At 45.4% G+C, this 22,227-nt stretch overlaps 1 protein-coding gene across 7 annotated transcripts in view; it reads right to left on the reverse strand.

Moving 5' to 3' along the window:
- The window catches only part of astn2 (astrotactin 2), a 1,941,856-nt gene that overhangs the window by 484,417 nt on the left and 1,435,212 nt on the right, over positions 1-22,227 (reverse strand). The window contains exon 21 of one of the 7 annotated variants that reach the window (XM_085965841.1): positions 21,593-21,948. The exons of the other annotated variants lie outside the window; for them this stretch is intronic. Coding sequence (XP_085821967.1) covers positions 21,938-21,948 — 11 coding nt within the window. The 3' untranslated portion in view covers positions 21,593-21,937. Of the gene's footprint in view, positions 1-21,592; positions 21,949-22,227 lie in introns of those variants that run through there. 7 annotated transcript variants of the gene reach the window in all.

Below are 22,227 nucleotides of genomic sequence, written 5' to 3' on the forward strand. Positions count from 1 at the left end.
CACGGGCCCATAGCTCAACGGCCGGCGCGCTAGGTAAGTGCAGGTCGGAGGCTTGCACCCGCGGGAAGCCTCCGACCCAAATTTCTGGGCCATTATCTCCCTACTTTTGGGTTTTTCTGAAGCTTTGTTTTTAAGTACCACTCAATCTCCTGTGGTGTTATTCATAGCTAGTTTTGGATCTGGAGCAAGATTGTGATGTTTATTAACTCAGCTGGCCTGTCCCTTTATGGCCACTGTTCCAAGCAAGTTAACTGTTGCCACTTATAAGCTGCTGAGTTCAATCACCGAGCAATTAACAGTCACTTGGACAAGTGTGGAATAATTTAGGAAACCCAGCACGGATTTGTTTAACTGACTTGATCGAGTTTTATGACGAGGTAACAGAGAGGGTTGATGAGGGTAATGCGGTTGACATAGTGTACATGGATTTCCAAAGTTCGACAAAGTGCCACATAATAGACTTGCCGGCAAAGTTGAAGCCCATGGAATAAAAGGGACAGTGGCAGCATGGATACGAAATTGGCTAAGTGACAGGAAACAGAGAATAGTGGTGAATGGTTGTTTTTCAGACTGGAGGAAGGTATACAGCAGTGTTCCCCATGGGCCGGTTCTAGGACCACTGCTTTTCTTGATATATATTAATGACTTGGATGTGGGAATACAATGAACAATTTCAAAATTTGCAGATGACACAAAACTTGAAAGTATAGTGAACAGTGAGTAGGATAGTGATAGACTTCAAGAGGACATAGACAGGCTGGTGGAATGGGCGGACATGTGGCAGATCAAATTTAACGCAGAAAAGTGCAAGGTGATATGTTTGGTAGAAAGAATGAAGAGAGGGAATATAAATTAAAGGGTACAATCCTAAAGGGGTGCATGAACAGAGAGACCTAGGGGTATATGTGCACAAATCTTTGAAGTTGGCAGGGCAGGTTGAGAAAGTAGTTAAAAATGCTTACGGGATCCTGGGCTTCATGAATAGAGATATAGAGTACAAAAGCGTGGAAATGATGATGAACCTGTTTAAGACACTGGTTCGGCCTCAGCTGGAGTATTGTGTCCAATTCTTGGCACCAGACTTTAGGAAGGATGTGAAGGTCTTAGAGAAGGTGCAGAAAAGATTTACGAGAATGATTACAGGGATGAGGGACTTCAGTTATGTGGATAGACTGGAGAAGCTGGGGTTGTTCTCTTTAGAGCAGAGAAGATAGAGAGGAGATTTGATCGAGGTGTTCAAAATCATGAGGGGTCTGGACAGAGTAGATAGAGAGAAACTGTTCCCATTGGCAGAAGGGTCACAAACCAAAGGACTCGGATTTAAGGTAATTGGCAAAAGAATCAAAGGCGACATGAGGAAAAACTTTTTTACTCAGCGAGTGGTTAGGATGTGGAATTCATTGCCTGAGAGAGTGGTGGAGGCAGATTCAATTGCGGCTTTCAAAAGGGAGTTGGATAAGTATCTGATGGAAAAAAATTTGCAGGGCTACCGGGAAAGGGCAGGGGATTGGGACTAGCTGAAATGCTTTTGCAGAGAGCCGGCACGGGCTCGACTGGCCGAATGGCCTTCTTCTGTGCTGTAACCATTCTAATTGTAACTGCTTCTAAATTTCAGACTCCTGGTCAAAAACTGGCTTTATTTCTCGTTTTCTTAAAGATTCTTTTGCCTCTGTAAAAGACACTTTGAAGAGTGATATTTGGAATGTGACAGACGCAGTAATTGCAAGACTTTTATATCTATGACTAGTGGATTTCCCGCGGTGCTGTTCACAGTGAGTTGGAAGATGCACTGTTCTACACTATGGCCTGGAAATTCCTCAGCTCCCGCTTCACCAGTGCTTCCACTGTACTTGAATCAATGTATTCGATGGAGCAGCAGCAGCTCTGAGGAATTTCCCAGCAGAGGCAAAGAGGGTCCGATCCTGGTAGGGGCAGGAGGCATTTCTTAAAATGGTTTGCACAGCAATGCTTGTGAGGGAACGGGGGCAGGATCTGGCCAGATCTGGTCATGAGGGTGATGCGGAACCATGGGATGGAGCACGATTAAACGAGCAGCAGCGGAAGGAAGGCAGCAGTGTGAAAGGTGCCAGAAGGAAGGGGACGAGCAGCCTCAGGAGTCCAGATTTTGGTATCTTCAAGTTGAACGGCGCTATGTAAAATGGTGCTACAGGAAACTCTCTTTTAACCAGCACCTAAATATCCGGAAATCTCTCTCAACCAGCTGGAGTGCCCGGCGGTGCCGAGGGTTTTTTGAGGGCATGTTGTTTTGAAAAATGTAGAAATAATTTTTATATATAAATGAGTTTGTCTGTCTGTGTGGGAAGGAGAGAGAGAGAGAGAGAGGGAAAGAGAGAGAGAGAGAGACTGGGGGGGGGAGAGAGGCCCGGGGATCGAGAGAGAGACTGGGGGGAGAAGAGAGAGATGGGGGGGGAGAGAGAGACTGGGGGGGAGAGAGCGACTGGGGAGAAGAGAGAGAGAGAGCGAGACTGGGGGGGAGAGAGAGACTGGGGGGAGAAGAGAGAGACGAGGGGGGAGAGAGAGAGAGAGAGACTGGGGGGAGAGGGAAAGAGAGAGGGGGAGGGAGAGAGAGGGAAAGAGAGAGGGGGAGGGAGAGAGAGAGGAAAGGAGAGAGAGAGAGAGGGAAGGAGAGAGAGGGAAGGAGAGAGAGAGGGAAGGAGAGAGAGAAAGGGGAAGGGGTGGGGGAAAGGGGAAGGGGTGGGGGAAAGGGGTGGGTGGGGGAAAGGGGTGGGTGGGGGAAGGGGTGTTGGGGAAAGGGGGGGTGTGTGGGGGGGAAAGGGGGGTGGGGGGAAAGGGGGGGGAAAGGGGTGTTGGGGGGAAAGGTGGTGTGTGGGGGGAAAGCGGGCTGTGGGGGGAAAGGGGAGTGGGGGGAAAGGGAGGTGGGGGGGAAAGGTGGGTGGGGGAGGAAAGGGGGGTGGGGGGGAAAGGGGGTGGGGGGGAGTGGGAAAGGGGGGTATGGGGCCTTAGTGACCCGGAGCCCTGCTCACTTTCGGTTGGGCTCTCAGGCCGCATGGTTGACGCCGCGGGGAAGGCCGTGCGTGGCGGCTCCCGCTCCGGACCGTCGCAGTGGCTTGCCTGCGGCCTAGTCGATGGGGGGAAAGCCTGAGTCCCTGGCCCACGGCCGCAAACGGAGCCGAGCCCCGGGACCGGGCCGAGGGGGGGAAAGCCGGAGTCCACGGCCCGCGGCCGCAAATGGAGCCGAGCCCCGGGCCGAGGGGGGGAAAGCCGGAGTCCCCGGCCCGCGACCGCAAACGGAGCCGAGCAACAAAAAAATCCCCTCCACACACACACAAAGTGGGAAAAATTAAGCTGTTAAAATGTGAATAAAACTAAAAGCTGAGGTAAAGATGGCCGAATTAACGGCAGTTTGAAAGATTAGGCCCCGCCCACACATGCCATGAAACGCCCCCCGTGATGCACCGATTGGTCAACCATCAGGAGGAGGGGGGGAGGAGGGAGAGGGGAGGGGGGGAGGAGAGAGAGACAGAGGGAAGGAGAGAGAGAGGGCGAGTCCCCGGCCCGCGGCCGCAAATGGAGCCGGGACCGGGCGTGAGCCGGCTTGAGGCTGTGAGAGAGGGCCGGGCCCGGTTACCGGGGTAACCCTTCCCCCCCCTTCCCGCCCTCCCAAGCCCCGCCCCCCGCCCTCCCAAGCCCCGCCCTCCCGAGCACCGGCCCCCCACCCGAGCCAGCTTCAAGACCGTCGATTGTGGCTGGGCCTGCGCGCCGCGCGGGGATGAGAGAGATGGACGCTGCCGCTCATCAGCACCTCAGAGCCGGCCGGTGCGGACCTAGCGCATGAGGCCCGGCCGGACTCAGGTAACGCCCCGGGCCGACGTTGACGCGCGCGCTCCGGGCCGACGTTGACACATGCGCTCTGGGCCGACGTTGACGCGCGCGCTGACTCCCGCCCCGCCCGCCTTTACTAAGATGGCGGCGATGGCTACGCTCGCCTCAGTCCCGCGTCACCAGCCTTTAGAAAGATGGTGGCGATCACGGGCCGCTTGTTGAGCGGGATGGGAGGTACCTAGCTCGGGCGTGGCTGGGCAACAGAAGCCCAGGCTTTGAGGCCTGTAAAAACGGTGAAAGGTAGGAACATTATAGAGGTTAGAGAAAAGATTTACAAATTAATTAACTTTTTTTAAAAACAATTTGTGTTTTAAAAGCAACTTTTTTTTTGCTGGAAATCTAGATTTGAAAAGAAACACGCAGAAAGCGGGAAAAAGAAATGAAGAGTTTGGAATCAAGATGGCGGCCACTCACCTCAGCTCAGAAGGATTAGGCCCGCCCACACACACACACCGATTGGTCAACCGTCAGGTCACTGAACTGTCGGATTGGTCAATCGTCACGTCACTCGACTCTAGGACGGCCCGCCCGCACGCGCAATGAACCCACCCCCGTGATGCAGCGATTGGTCGACCGTCGCGTCGCTCGACTGTACGATTGGTCAACCTTAACGTCACTCGATGCTAATGAGCGGATAATGAGCGGAATTTTGAACGTTTTTTGGATACCGTCGGCACAATTTTTGTCTGACCAAAAAGTAAATACGCTTATGACCGTTCCGGAATCGTAAGCTTTCTTCTGATGTAACACATGTGTAGGTACGCTCTATAACTTTTGAGTGTATAGCGGACAGACAGACAGACGGAAGAACAGACAGACAGAAGAGCTATTTTATATATATAGATTAGTGGCCGTGTAACCGGGGTTCCTGGATCTGTGGCCGTGTAACCGGGGTTCCTGCACCTGTGGCCGTGCAACAGGGACTCCTGGATCTGTGGCCATGTAACCAGGACTCCTGCACAAGTGCCATGTAACCGGGGCTCCTGCACTTGTGGCCGTGTACGGGGCTCTCGTACCTTGGTAAGTATACCTCTCTGTAATCCGGACTTTTTGATCAACCGGCACCACGCTGGTCCCGTCGGTGCCGGATAAAAAAGAGTTTTCTGTATAACGCACCTACCTTGGAGACTCCATCAGATGTAAGTAAAATGAATAGCTAAGTTTAATTGTGACACAAAAGCATGACAGAAATCAGGTGATGGAAATAGTATGATGTAATCAAATGGATCTGTGCATGTGCGAGCATTTTAAAATATTATAAATGGATTATATAAATATATTCCATTTACGGGGATTATCTGTGAAATCCTCTCTGCAGTCACTTAGGGTGACAGAAAATAATTGCACTCTCGTATTTATTAACCACAGGGATTGAACAAATATCCACAGGCAATCTCAGCTTGGGCTCCAGACAAGCTGAGTATTGGGAACAACTGATCTTGAATGAACACACTGCAAAGGGATTCCCCTTGTTCTGTGTCACTCCATTGTGTCCACTCTGTCCTTTGCTGTCTGGAATTGATGTTTCCAACAAGCCCTTTGACTAGGAAATGTTTGAAACCACACTGGTTAAGAAGGGGTTACCATTCTTTGGGTAAACGCCTATTGATTGTTCTAACCTGTAGTTGCCTGTTTGAGACAATTCTAAAACCCCCATTCTCTTACATCTCTGAGATATATCCAAACGTTACATGCAAACTTTGGGATGCTATAAATTGCACTCCATCACAGGAATGCACTATTGCTCCATTTAGTAATCACTCAATTGAACTAGGAACTGATCCAGAAATTATTGCTGATGGTACTAAATTAAGCGTCACTGATTTTTTTGGCAAATCAACCAAACTGTTAACATTCTGTGCCACTCAGCATTGCTTTTTCACCTTGATTCTCGAAAGAAATCCTTAAATAAGTACTTTCAAATTTGAAATGATGTCTCAATGCAGAAGCTAGTTTTTGGGAGACATGTTTCAAGTGTGTTCCACAGAGGGTACATTGTCTGGTTTCTCGACTGAAAAGGTTGCTATAATCAACCTGTGTCATGACTGAGATTGCGCTGTATCAGAATGTATTAAAGGTTCCTTCCTCCACTCGACTCCTCTCCATTCCTGCAGGCATTGATTCTTGCTGGGGTACGATTCCACAATGCTGACAGCTCTTCATGACCTCAGAGGAGTGGTCATTCTTCATGTGTTAGCTCAGACAATGAGTGATGACATGCTAATCGACCACAGCAGCATCACAGCCAAAACTGATCAGATTTTCTATCAAGGGATTAAAAAAAAAGCCTCTCTGGCTTTTCTTTCAGTGAGGCCAATCATAACACTCCTACTGCGGCTGAGATCAACTAACGCAGCACAGACCAAGGGAGGAATCAGGCTTGTATATTAAGAAAAAAATATATATATAAACAATGCGAATGTATATTTATACACTCAGGGATATACCTGTTTATACACTGTATGAATAGAACTGCGTTTATGTGCTAAACCATAAATGTATTTTGATGCTTTGGCAACATAAGATGTAACTTATCATGCCAATAAAGCGATTTGAATTGTGAATTGTGAATTGTGAATTGTATGCCTAGGTTGTACATTGAGCAGTAACTTCATCAACTGAGTGGCTGGGGATCTAGGGGATGTTATGAATAATGCTTATAACGTCAAACCAAAAGAAGTGGTTGACAGTGAGTTGGAAGTGAGGTATCATTTCTGCCCCAAATCAAAAAAGCTACTTACTCAGAAGCAACTGAATAAAAATACTGACTGGCCTTGTAATTACACTATGGAATAGTGTGTACGAACACTTCATGCATCAAATGTTAGTACCTCAGTGCATAATTTAAGGTCATTGTGTGTCTCTGTACAATCCTTCCACAGCCCAAAGTGTTACAAATAGCCTTTCAGCTTTCTCAATTTCTAGTTGGAGCCAACACAAAATCTAATTTTTAAATTTATTTTCCTCATCTCTCTCTTCTTTCCATTTTACAGCAATGTAGATTTTTTAAATTGTCTGATTCTTCTTATAATTCGGTGGCAGAGGCAGATTTTTTTTGGGGGGGGATCTGTTTGCATCTGAGCTACTTCAAAAGGACTAAGTTTCAAATAGTAATTTCACAATAAGGTTCAAGTAAAAAGATTATTACTTCCATTGAGCTAACAATTCAAACAATGAAAAGATAAAGCAGTCTAGTCAAAGCACGAAACTTAAGCGCCGGTTATGTGTCGCTAATCTACCAATAACTTCATTACCATTACCATTCGCTACAATATTCCAGTGGACATTTAGTAGCACAAACCCAACTAATCGGGTTTCACTAGTTGAACTGCAGAACTGACTAACTCTGAAAGGACATCCATTCTTTCAGTGTTCTATCCTGTGATCTAAGGCATGTTCTTTTGAAAGAAGGAGTGATCTGCTAAAAAAAAATCATCGAAGTTTCGGGGGTGGGAGTGTTTGAACCCTCACACTGCCTGCCTACGCCACTGTTATAATACATAGCAGTCACTGTAGTTCCCAGAAATAAGACTTCATGTCACTTCAGCCTGAGCCACATGGTGTCACATCACTTCAGTCTGAGTCACCTGGCACATACCTCACTTATTTTCATCCATGTGACTCAACTGTTACCAACTCTACATCAACATTTCTTGCACTAGACACAAGTCATTTTTGTGTTGTATGCATGAGAAAGAATAACAAATCTGTCAGAGCACACTTCAATACAGTAATGTTCCTTAAGATCCAGGTGACAATTCATAAACAGCTGCTGCCTTTTCTCTTATTGTGTTGCATACCTTGTTGGCCAATGGGTATATATGGGAAAAGCTGAATGAAAACTTATTAAAAATAAGTACTTATTAAATCATATTTCACACCTATTATCAGATAGAAATCACAGCAGTTTCCTTTGTTTGTGAAAGATATTCAAGTACCGAAAACACGTAAAACAACATTGATGCTCTGGTCACACTTTGGCATTTAAAAAAAATGGTTTTTAAGTAGAGCAGATATCAGCTGCAGCCCAAATTCTCCCAGCATTCAATATGACAGTTGCTAAACATAGAGGCCCAGAAATTCGGGTCTCCACAGGTGAGTACGCACGGGGTACTCACCCGTAAGCCCAATGGAAGTGCCGGTTTCGTGCATGCACTGCGCATGCGCGGGAAACCGGCACTTCCGTTCCCCTGAAAGAAGGGGTTCAGAGGTGGAACGCGTGCGCAGGAGAGGCTGCACGTGTGCATCGAACTTAAGTTTTTTTTGTAGGTTTTCCCGGGAGGGTAAGTCTCCAGAAGTTAAGACATGTAAAAAGCAGTTGCAAGGCCTGCTTTTTACAAGGTAAGTGGTGAATTAATTCAAATTAAAACATTTTTGCCACAGGTTTATTATTTTTAAATACTTTAAAGAAAGGTAAGTTTATTTTTAGCCCCGTTAGAAAATGTAATTAATTTTTTCAAAAATTTTGTTTAAAATAGTTATTTCAGGTAATTTATAGTTTATTTTAAAAATGTGATTTTTTAAAATTTATTTGAAGATTTAGTGATGTTTTGGGGCTTATAGTATTTATAGGTTTGACAGGTCTTCCTGTCAAACTTATGAATGAAGCATTCCCTGCTACCATTGGCTCTCCATGGCCCACATCGAACTAACTGCACCCCTGGGATACGCAAGCACTGTGCGCCGGCAGTTGGAGCAGGCTCAGGATCGGAATCCCACGCGGGCCCACAGCTCAGCGGCCGACGCGGTAGGTAAGTGCAGGTCGGGGGCTTGCACCCGCGGGAAGCCGCCAACCTGAATTTCTGGGCCAATATTGTTGGAATAGGCTTTTCCAGAAGGTGAATCTACCTGGAAAACTTCTTAAAAGGATCATATAACCCTTTAATTGCTGTTGTTAAGTACTGTAGTGACCTTTAATTCTGAAATTCAAAATCCAATTCAGGTCTTAGCGCAGACAAATAACTCCTCCCTCATGGCAGTGGATGTTTGGCAATGTTTGGTCCATACAAATGGTATAAGTTTTTAGTAAACATTGAACTCTGGGGTATTGTTAGCCTCAAGATAGACTGTTTAATATGAAATGTCTTCCTGACTCGGTCAGGTAGAAGGGAAGTCAGATCACCGTCCACATAAAATATATGAAGAAAGGGAATTCTTATTTATACAGCACCTTTCAGATATCAGGACGCTTTACAACCAATGGATTGCTTTTGAAGTGCATTTACTGCTGTTATGTAGGATAATGTGGCAGACAATTTGCGCACAGTGAGATCCCACAAATCAGCGATTGAATGACTAACATAATCTGGTTTTGGTGGTGCTGATTGAGGGAGGAATATCGACCAGGATATGTATTACAACTAATATCTATTCTCCAGCATCCTTCCCTCTAAAGAGCAATGAAAGCTTTGCATTCCAATATTTAAGTGGGGATGGGAGTGAGGGAGAGGATTTCTATTTACAAACTGTGAAATGAGGCTTCCCCTGTAACTTAGCATTAAAGGTACCAGCCTAGGTTTTCATTGTAATGCCGGTGTTAACTCATTTAAAATAAAAGGCCGAACATCAGTATTAAAAAATTGCCAATCAGAAAATCTAGGCCACTGCGTAACTGCCATACAGATCAGGAAGCCTTATGTTTGATGAGGCGTTAGGTGATCTCAGCCAGGGCAGGGTGACCCCAGTGGCCCTAGGTTAGAGAAAGGGAAATGAGCCATCTGGTGACCCGTGGTGCGAAGTACATGTATGTTGGATAAGGACAGGATCAGGCTCAGCTATAAAGTTCTCCACAATCAAGTAGTTCGGCACTACTCACTGTCGAGGATTTTATTTTTAATTTGTTTATGGGATGTGGGTGTCGCTGGCGAGGCCAGCATTTATTGCCCATCCCTAATTGCCCTTGAGAAGGTGAGCCACCTTCTTGAACCGCTGCAGTCCGTGTGGTGAGGGTACTCCCACAGTGCTGTTAGGGAGGGAATTCCAGGATTTTGACCCAGCGACGATGCAGGATCGCCGGTATACATCTAAATCAGGATGGTGTGTGACTTGGAGGGGAATTTGGAGGTGGTGGTGTTCCCATGCGCCTGCTACCCTTGTCCTTCTAGGTGGAATAGGTTGCAGGTTTGGGAGGTGCTGCCGAAGAAGCCTTGGCGAGTTGCTGCAGTGCATCTTGTAGATGGTACGCACTGCAGCCACGGTGCGCCGGTGGTGGAGGGAGTGAATGTTTAAGGTGGTGGATGGGGTGCCAATCAAGTGGCCTGCTTTGTCCTGGATGGTGTCGAGCTTCTTGAGTGCTGTTGGAGCTGCACTCTTCCAGGCAAGTGGAGAGGAGCAAATTTGCAGGGAAAATACAGAGAGGTGCAAGAACTATAGAGTAGTGATAATGGGGGACTTCAACTATCCTAATATAAACTGGGACACTGATAGTGTAAAAGGCAGAGAGGGGAAGAATTTCTGAAGTGTGTTCAGGAGAACTTTCTTGATCAGTACATTTCTGGCCCAACGAGGAAGGAGGCATTGCTGGATCTGGTTCTGGGGAATGAGGTGGGTGAAGTGGAGCAAGTGTTGGTAGGGTAACTTTAAGGGAACAATGATCATAGTATCGTAAGGTTTAGATTAGCTATGGAAATGGACAGGGAGTAATCTAGAGTATCTAAAAGGCCAATTTCAGTGGGTTGAGAATGGATCAGGCCCGGGTAAATTGGAATCAAAGATTGGCAAGCAAAATTGTAATTGAACAATGGGCTGCCTTTAAAGAGGAGATGGTTTGGGTACAGTTGAGATACATTCCCACGAGGGGGAAAAATAGGGCAATTAAAGTCAGAGCACCCTGGTTGACGAAAGCGATAGAGAGTAAGATGAAGAGGGGAAGTGAAAAAGGAAATAAGAGGGGCAAAGAGAGAGTATGAGAATAGATTGGCAGCTAACATAAAAGGGAATCCAAAAGTCTTCAATAGGCATATAAATAAATAGTAAATGGGTAGTAAGAGGTGGAGTGGGGCCGATTAGGGACCAAAATGGAGACCTATGCATGGAGGCAGAGGACATGGCTGACGTACTAAATGAGTACTTTGCATCTGTCTTCACTAAGGAAGAAGATGCTGCCAAAGTCATAGTGAAAGATGAGGTACAGGGGATAAAAATTGATAAAGATGAGGTACTAGAAAGGCTGGTTGTACTTAAAGTAGATAAGTCACCAGGACCGGATGGGATGCATCCTAGGGCACTGAGGGAAGTAAAGGTGGAAATTGCGGAGGTACTGGCAATAATCTTCCAATCCTCCTTAGATACAGGAGGGGTGCCAGAGGACTGGAGGATTGCAAATGTTACACCCTTGTTCAAAAAAGGGTGTCGGGATAAACCCAGCAACTACAGGCCAGTCAGTTTAACCGCAGTAGTGGGGAAGCTTTTAGAAATGATAATCCAGTACAAAATTAACAGTCACTTGGACAAGTGTGGATTAATTAAGGAAAGCCAGCACGGGTTTGTTAAAGGCAAATTGTATTTAACTACCTTGATCGAGTATTTTGAAGAGGTTACAGAGAGGGTTGACCAAGCCAATGTGGCTGATGTGCTGTACATGGACTTCCAAAAGGCGATTGATAAAGTGCCACAGAATAGGCTTGGCAGCAAAGTTGAAGCTCGTGGAATAAAAGGGACAGTGGTAGCCTGGATACAGAATTGGCTCAGTGACAGGAAACAGAGATTAGTGGTGAACGGTTGTTTTTCGGACTGGAGGAAGGTATACAGTGGTGTTCCCCAGGGGTCCACTGCTTTTCTTGATATATATTAGTGAATTGGATGTGGGTGTACAGGGCACAATTTCAAAATTTGCAGATGTTACAAAACTTGGAAGTATGGCGAACAGTGAGGAGGATAGTGATAGATTTCAAGAGGACATAGATAGGCTGGTGGAATGGGCGGACACGTGGCAGATGAAATTTAACGCAGAAAAGTGCAAAGTGATACATTTTGGTAGGACGAATGAGGAGAGGCAATATAAACTAAAGAGTACAATTTTAAACGGGGTGCATGAACAGAGAGAGCTTGGGATATAAGTGCACAAATCGCTGAATGTGGCAGGGCAGGTTGAGAAAGCGGTTAAAAAAGCATACGGGATCCTGGGCTTCATAAATAGAGGCATAGAGTACAAAAGCAAGGAAGTTATGATGAACCTTTATAAAACACTGGTTCAGCCTCAACTGGAGTATTGTGTCCAATTCTGGGCACTGCACTTTAGGAAGGTAGTGATGGTCTTAGAGAGGGTGCAGAAAAGATTTACAAGAATGGTTCCAGGGATGAGGGACTTCAGTTATGTGGATAGACTGGAGAAGCTGGGGTTGTTCTCCTTGGAGCAGAGAAAGTTGAGAGAAGATTTGATAGAGGTGTTCAAAATGAAGAGGGATCTAGACAGAGTAGATAGAGAGAAACTGTTCCCATTGGTGGAAGGGTCGAGAACCAGAGGACACAGATTTAAGGGGATTGGCAGAAGATCCAAAGGCGACATGAGGAAAAACCTTTTTACGCAGCGAGTGGTTAGGATCTGGAATGCACTGCCTGAGAGGGTGGTGGAGGCAGATTCAATCATGGCTTTCAAAAGGGAATTGGATAAGTACCTGAAGGAAAAAAAAATGCAGGGCTACGGGGAAAGGGCGGGGTATTGGGACTAGCTGAAGTGCTCTTGCAGAGAGAGCCGGCACGGGCTCGACGGGCCGAATGGCCTCCTTCTGTGCTGTAATCATTCTATGATTCTGTGATAATGCCTACATATGAATAATGGCCACTTGCGTGAGGCAGCAGGGAACACCCACTGCCCACGGAATTGTACTCCAGCAAGGGAGTCAACCCCTTCGGGAAAAGCATTGACTCACTCGTTGTACATTACATCATCTGAACATTTTAGGCAGGCTAAGAAGTTATCAGGTGGTATTTAAAGGACAATGTAGCAGCCAGAAAGTTGAAAAAATATATAGAGGACCAAGAAAATTAACAATTAACTTTCTGTACTGTTCTTGCAATGAAAAATGGGGGTCTGCATCGTATAGGACACTTGCACAGTAAGACTTAATAAAAACAGGTCCATTATAAATTTAGTATAAGTTACAATTAAGGAATGAAATACAGAAATCTTTTGTATCATCTAGCAGTTTTCTATTAAGCAGTTTGCAGATCATTCAATCCATTAACTGTGTAATTGGAATATTTATTATTTCTCATCCATTTTTTCCCTGTTTTCCAACTTTACTAAAATACTTGCTTTCCTTTTGAGTTGCATCCAAAACATTCTTTTCTCTACAGATGTTGTGCATTTCTGGCATTTACAGTTTTTTTTTCTTTCTCTTCCTTCAGCCAATAAGCTATCCGAGTTGGCGCTTCATATTTTTTTTTGAAGTTGGAGTAATGCTGTGACGAAAACGAAGGAAAAATACTCCGACATCAAGGTGAACAGGAGCGATTAACATGGAATAAAATACATTTCCAGAAACGCGCAGGCCCGAGCAGTTCAGCATGTGGCTCAGTGAGTGATGAGATAGGAATACCATCGTCTATGAGCAAATAAATCTCCAGGATTTATTCACAGAACATCGGGCAGATGTCCAACTATCAAAGCCCAAGTTAAGTTCATGTGGTTCTGACTTCATCTGAAAAATGTGTGTGTAATTGGGATCCTTCTAAAATGTAGACGTAAGCACAAGGTCATGATATTGTGGAGATATGTCATGTGTTTAATCAAAAGATTAATCAAAGAAAGGCTGAGGTAATTCACTATAAGTCCACAGCTTATGAAGATAATTAATGGGCAATAGATCAAAGGTTCCATGACTGGTTGTGGTATGCACACTGTTGGAAGAGCCACTGTAAGGAGGCACCACAGCAACATCTCCAGTAAAACTCTTTTAAAGGTCATGTCTGATAAGATCACTTCCCCCATAAGAACACCCATTATTTAAAAAGCTCAACATATTTAACTCAGAGCTTCCTCCCCTCCTGGCACAGATGCACACTAGTTCTGAGTACTCAAGAATGATCTCCCCTATCAGTTGATTGTGAGAAATTGTGACTGGTTCATAGAATATTTGAAATGTTTAATTTATCTTATAGTGGAATGAAATGTGGTACAGGCACAGTGCAGAGTGGTAGGAGGTAGGTTCATGAGCTTTCTGGTTCCAGTCTCGCCGGTGAGGCCCTGCCCGCGATTCCCGACAGTGAAGGAAATAAAACAGGAGGATCAATCGTCCTGAGCCGATACTGTAAACATCCAGTTGGCAGCTGTAGAGCAGCAATGTAGAGCGTACAAGTGTGTGTCCTGTAAATTTGGATTATTATCCATTTAAGCTTGGACCAGTCAGCTTACACATATAGAAACAGAGCACCAAAATTCTAGATTTTGAAAGGGAATTCCATTTTCCCCGTGTACTTCTTTATCCTATGCTGTGTAGGCATTAATTATTAGTGTACTAACATTTTCCATTTATTACCCTACTCAGTAAAGAAAACCTGCAGCACAGCTCTAATTTTTTTTTAAATGGGGATGTGATGCTCACGTTTTAATAAACAACAAGATTTTAATTAAACAGTAAGAAAGAAAGCACTTGCATTTATGTTGTGCCTTTCATATCCTTAGGGTGTCTTCAAGCAGTTTACAATGGGTATCTGCTGAAGTGCAGACACTGTTGTCATGTAGGCAAATACAGCAGCCAGTGTGTGGCCAGCAAGATCCCAGAAACGGCAACTCGCCAAGGCTTCTGTGACAGCAGTTCCCAAACCTGCGACCTCTACCATCTAGAAGGACAAAGGCAGCGGATGCATGGGAAAACTGACACCTCCAAGTTCCCCTCCAGGTCACACACCATCCTGACTTGGAAATATATCGCTGTTCCTTCATCATCGCTGGGTCAAAATCCTGGACCTCCCTACTGTGGGAGTACCTTCACCACACGGACTGCAGCAGTTCAAGAAGGCAGCTTGCCTCCACCTTCTCAAGGACAGTTATGGAAGGGCAATAAATGCTGGCCTTGCCAGCGACGCCCACATCCCGTGAATGAATTAAAAAATAATTCTGTTTTTGGTAGTGTTGGATGCGGGAAGAACTTTGGCGAGGACAAATCCCTGCTCTTGCTTCAAAATAGTGCCAGAGACCCCAATTTTATCGCTGGGTGGGAATGGCCCACACAGTTTGCATGTCAAGGCCTGGAGAGATTTTAACTCCCGGGGCCTCATTTTAATATCAGATGCCGACTGCCCCCCAAATCTGGCAGAAATCACTGCCTCTGACCAGAGGAGAGTGGAGAGTAATCCCAGGGCAAGGAAGGCCCAAGGTGCCTTTGTGGGGCCTGGAGGAGCACCACTGCCCCAACTGGCCCACAAGGAAACCAAAAAATAAAGTTCAAACTTACCTTCCTGTGCTCCTTCTGGCCCGGCAGGTTTGGCCTGGCGGGGAAGCCACCACTGCTCCCCGCTCAGGCTTCGGTTAAAATCACAGATAGAGCCCCGATTATGTAATCGGAGTCTGATCTTCATATTTAAAGAGGACCCTACTGGCCGAGGGCGGGTGTCCTTGCTGCCTGAAATTTAAAATTGCAGGTGGTCAGATTAGAGCCAGAAATGAGTAAATCCCCCACTCCATTTTAACTGACCCCCGCCCCCACCCCCACCAGCCTGGTTTCTGCCAGGGGTGAGTAAAATCTGCTCCATAGTATCTTTTACATCCCAGTAATCCAGGCAGACAAGGCCTTAGTTCAGCATCTCATCTGCAAGATGGCATTTCAGGCAATGCTGCACTCCCTTAGTACAGCACTGAAGTGTCAACCTAGATTCAAAGTGTGAACTGGAACTTGAATCTACAACTTCTTGACTCAAGAGGCAACAATATTATCAATTGAGCCAAGCTGACACATAATTTGCCGGCAAACACAAGCCTTAACACAGTGGAGATGGACAGTTTCACTGTGAGGAATATTTTTTAACAACAACAACAACAACTTGTATTTATATAACGCCTTTAACGTAATAAAATGTCCCAAGGCACTTCACAGGAGTGTTATAAGATAAAAAATTGACACCGAGCCACATAAGAAATTAGGGCAGATGACCAAAAGCTTGGTCAAAGAGGTAGGTTTTAAGGAGCGTTTTAAAGGAGGAAAGAGAGGTCGAGAGGCGGAGAGGTTTAGGCAGGGAATTCCAGAGCTTAGGGCCTAGGCAGCTGAAGGCATGGCCACCAATGGTTGAGCGATTAAAATCAGGGATGCTCAAGAGGGCAGAATTAGATGAGTGCAAATATCTTGAGGGGGTTGTGGGGCTGAAGGACTTTAGAGGTAGGGAGGGGCAAAGCTATGGAGGGATTTTGAAAACAAGGATGAGAATTTTGAAATTGAGGCATTGCTTAACCAGGAGCCAATGAGGGTCAGCGAACACAGAGGTGCTGGGTGAACGGGACTTGGTGCGAGTTAGGACATGGGCAGCCGAGTTTTGGATGACCTCAAGTTTACGTAGTGTGGAATGTGGGAGGCCAGCCAGGAGTGCGTTGGAATAGTCAAGTCTAGCGGTAACAAAGGCACGGATGAGGGTTTCAGCATCAGATGAGCTGAGGCAGGGGCGGAGACAGGCAATGTTACAGGGGTGGAAATAGGCAGTCTTGGTTATGCCACAGATATGTGGTCGGAAGCTCATTTCAGGGTCAAATATGACACCAAGGTTGTGAACAGTCTGGTTCAGCCTCAGACAGATGCTAGCGAGAGGTATGGAGTTGGTGGCTAGGGAACAGAGTTTGTGGCGGGGACCGAAGAAAATGGCTTCGGTCATCCCAATATTTAATTGGAGAAAATTTCTGCTCATCCAGTACTGGAAGTCGGACAAGCAGCGTGTCAACGTAGAGACCGTGGAGGGGTCGAGAGAAGTGGTGGTGAGGTAGAGCTGGGTGTCATCAGTGTACATGTGGAAACTGACGCCGTGTTTTCGGATGATGTCACCAAGGGGCAGCATGTAGATGAGAAATAGGAGGGGGCCAAGGCTAGATCCTTGGGGGACCTCAGAGGTAACAATGTGGGTGTGGGAAGAGAAGCCGTTGCAAGTGATATTCTGGCTACAATTAGATAGATAAGAATGGAACCAGGCAAATGCAGTCCCACCCAGCTGGACAATGGTGGAGAGGCGTTGGAGAAGGATGGAGTGGTCAACCGTGTCAAAGGTTGCAGACAGTTCATGAAGGTCGAGGAGGGATAGTTTACCTTTGTCACAGTCACAAAGGATGTCATTTGTGACTTTGATGAGAGCCGATTCGGTACTGTGGCAGGGGCGGAAACCGGATTGGAGGGATTCAAACATGGAGTTGCGGGAGAGATGTGCACGGATTTGGGAGGTGACAACACGTTCAAGGACTTTGGCGAGGGAAGGGAGGTTGGAGATGGGGCGGTAGTTTGCAAGGACGGATAGGTCAAGGGTTATTTTTTTAAGGAGAGGGGTGATGACGGCAGATTTGAAGGAGAGGGGGACAGTACCTGGGGAGAGCGAACCGTCAACAATGTCAGCTAACATGGGAGCCAGAAAAGGAAGTTGGGTGGTCAGCGGTTTAGTGGGAATAGGGTCAAGGGAGCAGGAAGTGGGTCTTATGGACAAGGTCAGAGATGTCATGAGGGGAGATCAGAGATAAAGATGCAAGTTCAGGGCTAGGGCGGGGGAACCTTAGAGGAAGTTTGTCTCGGTGGGCGAGGTGAAGGAATCGAAGTGGTAGAGGCAGCTGATCGGATGGTCTCAATCTTAGAGACAAAGAAGTCCATGAGCTCCTCACACTTGTTGTTGGAGGTGAGTGTGGAGGAGACAGGGAAGAGGGGTTTAAGAAGACGGTTAGCAGTGGAAAATAGAAGCCGGGTTTATCTTTGCATTCCAGAATTAACCTTATTTTCATTGTGACTTTTCAGCAATATTGTCAGCAGGAGGAAAGCTGCCGCTTTCATGTGCCATAAATTGACTGCCAAATGGACGCTGGTTATTATTTTTATCAGAACAAATAAGATTATGAGACTACACTGGAAAAAGTGATTTGTTTCAAGGAGTGCTGGCTTGTACCCTAATGCCACTGGAGAGTAGTTTAAAAAAAAAGGCTGATCCACACATCCTAAACACAACTGGTTACACCTCCCTGCAGGTTGATATATGCAATAGTGAGTGATCACATTGTTTCTGCCAATGTACCACATTCTACCTTAGTCACATTACCTCAGGCTTCAGGTACATAGGAAAGCTCAGCTGGCGTTCTCGCAGCGCACCTAGATTCAGAATGATGACCCTGATAGGGATCTAAAACTGCCAATGCATTTCCAATTGTTACTTTTTTAAAATAGATTATTAATTAATTTGGCAGATTTATAGTTCACATATTATTTAGAAGCCTTCCAGAAAATATCCCAATTGAAGAATTTGACTCCTTAACTAGAATGTTGCATTTGTCACATTTAAGTACAAATGGGCAACAGTGAAAATGATAAAACTAATATAAAACTAATTTGCATCCAATGACTAATTTCATTCACCCTTTTATCAGCAATACGTTTAAACAAACTCATGGACTATGTGAACCAGTGGGTAGAATATAACCTATCAACCCGGGGACCCTGAGTTCAAATTCAGGCTTGGTCTGTGAAGTAGCAAATAACATTCAGCCTACACCAGTGCCTGGCAATGACCATCTCCAACAAGAGGGAGCCGAACCAACCCCCACCTTAACATTCAATGACATTGCCATTGCCCAGTTCCTCACCATCAACACCCTGGAGGGCACCATTAACTACAACAACAACTTGCATTTATATAGCACCTTTAACACAGCAAAACTAGAAACTCTACTGGACCAACCACAAACATGCCTTGGCCGAAAGAGCAGGTCAGAGGCTGGGTATTCTGCAGCAAGTGACTCACCTCCTGACGCTCCAAAGCCTCTCCACAAAGCACAAGTCAGGAGTGTGATGTAATACTCTTCACTTGCAACAACACTCAAGAAGCTCAACACCATCTAGGACAAAGCAGTCTGCTTGACTGACACCTCATCCACCAGCCTAAACATTCACTCCCTCCACCACCAGCGCAATGTGGCTGCAGTATGTACTATCTACAAGATGCACTGCAGCAACTTGTCAAGGCTTCTTCGACAGCACCTCCCAAACCTGCGATCTCTACCATGTAGAAGGACAAGGGCAGCAGGAGCTTGGGAATACCATCACCTCCAATTTCCCCTCCAAGTCACACACCATCCTGACTTGGACATACGTTGCTGTCCCTAACTGTCGTTAGGTCAAAAACCTGGAACTCACTACAACAGCATTGTGGGAGCACTTTCACCATACAGACTGCAACAGTGCAAGAAGAAGACCCACTACCATCGCCTCAGGGAACTAGCGATGGACAATAAATGCCGGTCTTGTCAGCAACACACACATCCCATAGATGAATATTTATATATATATATATATTTAAAAGGTTTAAATTTAGCACACAATAATCAGATGAAAGTTTCTTCTCCCTGCCAGATTTCTATGTGAAATGAGTTTGGGCAGCCTCAGTCTAGTTTCTGCGGGGATGAGTCTATTTGGAACAAATTGTCAGTCTCACCTAGACGGGCACAGTGATGGCTCAGTGGTAAATAAAACTGTCACATTGGTGCAGGTTGGGAGTAAGGACGTTGTTACAGGAGCTTTATCTTTTGTTATTAGGGAAATTAGGGATAGCATAAGATCCAAGGAGAGGACATATAAATTGGCCAGAAAAAGCAGTAAACCTGAGGATTGGGAGCCATTTAGGATTCAACAAAGGAGGACAAAGGGATTAATTAAGAGGGGGAAAATAGAGTATGCAGGGAACATAAAAACTGACTGTAAAAGCTTTTATAGATATGTGAAGAGAAAAAGATTGGTGAAGTCAAGCGTAGGTCCCTTGCAGTCAGAATCAGGGGAATTTATAATGGGGAACAAAGAAATGGCAGACCAATTAAATACATACTTTGGTTCTGTCTTCACAAAGGAGGACACAAATAACCTCCCAGAGATGTCGGGGAACATAGAGACTAATGAGAGGGAGGAACTGATAGAAATCAGTATTTGTAGGGAAATGGTGTTAGGGAAATTGATGGGATTGAGGGCCGATAAATCCCCAGGGCCGGATAATCTACATCCTAGGGTACTTAAGGAAGTGGCCCTAGAAATAGTAAATGCATTGCTGGTCATCTTCCAAAATTCGATAGACTCTGGAATAGTACCCATGGATTGGCGGTTAGCTAATGTTACCCCACTGTTCAAAAAGGGTGGTAGAGAGAAAACGGGGAATTACAGACCGGTAAGCCTGACATTGGTAGTGGGGAAAATCCTAGAGTCCATTATAAAGGATGTAATAGCAGAGTACTTGGAAAAAAGTGACCGGATCGGATAAAGTCAACATGGATTTACAAAAGGTAAATCGTGCTTGACTAATCTACTGGAATTTTTTGAGGATGTAACTGGTAAAATAGATAAGGGAGAACCAGTGGATGTGGTGTATTTGGATTTTCAAAAGGCTTTCGATAAGGTCCCACATAAGAGATTAGCGTGTAAAGTTAAGGCACATGGGATTGGGGGCAAGGTATTGAATTGGATAGAGAACTGGTTGGCAGACAGAAAGCAAAGAGTTGGAATAAACGGGTATTTTTCCGAGTGGCAGGCAGTGACTAGTGGGGTACCGCAGGGATCGGTCCTAGGACCCCAGCTGTTCACAATATATATTAATGATCTGGATGAGGGAACTAGATATAATATCTCCAAGTTTGCAGATGACACAAAGCTGGGTGGGCGTGTGTGCTGTGAGGAGGATACCGAGAAACTCCAGTATGATTTGGACAGGTTGGGCGATTGGGCAGAAGCATAGCAGATGCAATATAACATGGATAAATGCGAGGTTATCCACTCTGGTGTCAAAAACAGCAAGGCAGATTATTATTTGAATGGCAATAGATTGGGAGAAGGGGAAGTGCAACAAGACTTGGGCGTCCTTGTGCACCAGTCGCTGAAAGTAAGCATGCAGGTGCAGCAGGCGGTTAAGAAGGCAAATGGTATGTTGGCCTTCGTAGCGAGAGGGTTTGAGTACAGGAACAAGGATGCCTTGCTGCAGTTGTACAGGGCCTTGGTGAGACCACATCTGGAGTATTGTGTGCAGTTTAGGTCGCCTTGTCTGAGGAAGGATGTTCTTGCCATGGAAGGAGTGCAGCGAAGATTCACCAGGCTGATACCTGGGATGGCAGGAATGACGTATGAGGAGAGATTGAGTCGATTGGGCTTGTACTCGCTGGAGTTTAGAAGAATGAGAGGGGATCTCATCGAAACTTACAAAATTCTAACAGGACTAGACAGACTAGATGCTGGAAGGATGTTCCCGATGGTCGGGGATCCAGAACCAGGGGTCACAATCTAAGGATAAGGGGTAGGCCATTTCGGACAGAGATGTGGAGGAATTTCTTCATCCAGAGAGTGGTGAACCTGTGTAATTCTCTACCAAAGATGGCAGTAGAGGCCAATTCATTCAATATATTCAAGAAGGAGTTGGATATATTTCTTAAGGTAAAGGGATCAAGGGATATGGAGAGAAGGCAAGAACAGGGTACTGAATTTGGACGATCAGCCATGATCTCACTGAATGGCGGAGCAGGCTCGAGGGGCCGAATGGCCTACTCCTGCTCCTATCTTCTGTGTTTCTATGTTATACTCGACTTCATACATAGGAATATTAAATGCTAACACTGGGTACTGGAAGAAAAATCACTTCACCTTCCTCCTTGATAGGCAGGATTGCTGTTTCTCAGAGAACGCCGTGTGCTTAATGCAGCCTCACATAACTGCCAACATAAAGTCAATACAAGCTAAGCAAATAGCTTTATTTTAAACATCGGCAATAACATTTTACTTTGCAAGACTGTAAAGCTGATACAATCATATAGACTGTGAAACTTGTAAAATAAAATCTGGATGACTGCTGGACAGCATCTGCAGGCAGGTTGAAAAGCTGCAAGATTCTTGTTTTGGTCAACTGAACCAGAAGAGGGTTAATAATGATGTTGTCACTGGGCTGCTGTAATCAAAATGATTTTTTTTAACAAGGACTTGAAAGTCATAAGTTTTTAAAACAAAATCAATCACAACCAAGTATCATTTTCACATTAAATCTCTTTCCATTTGAAAACAATTCATTTTATTTTGTCAATTTTCTTCTCTCCTGTCCGGAGAATAGGGCTCCTAGCTGTTGTCTAGTATCATGTTCAAGTGGTTATTCCTCATGTGTCATTTTAGATAGTATGGATTGACAGGACGTCACAATGAAGCCTAAGACTATCTTCAGTCAACACCCTCG

Source organism: Somniosus microcephalus, chromosome 23 (genome assembly GCF_052327205.1).
Source record: "Somniosus microcephalus isolate GS21.2 chromosome 23, FLI_Smic_1.0, whole genome shotgun sequence".
Taxonomy (NCBI): domain Eukaryota; kingdom Metazoa; phylum Chordata; class Chondrichthyes; order Squaliformes; family Somniosidae; genus Somniosus; species Somniosus microcephalus.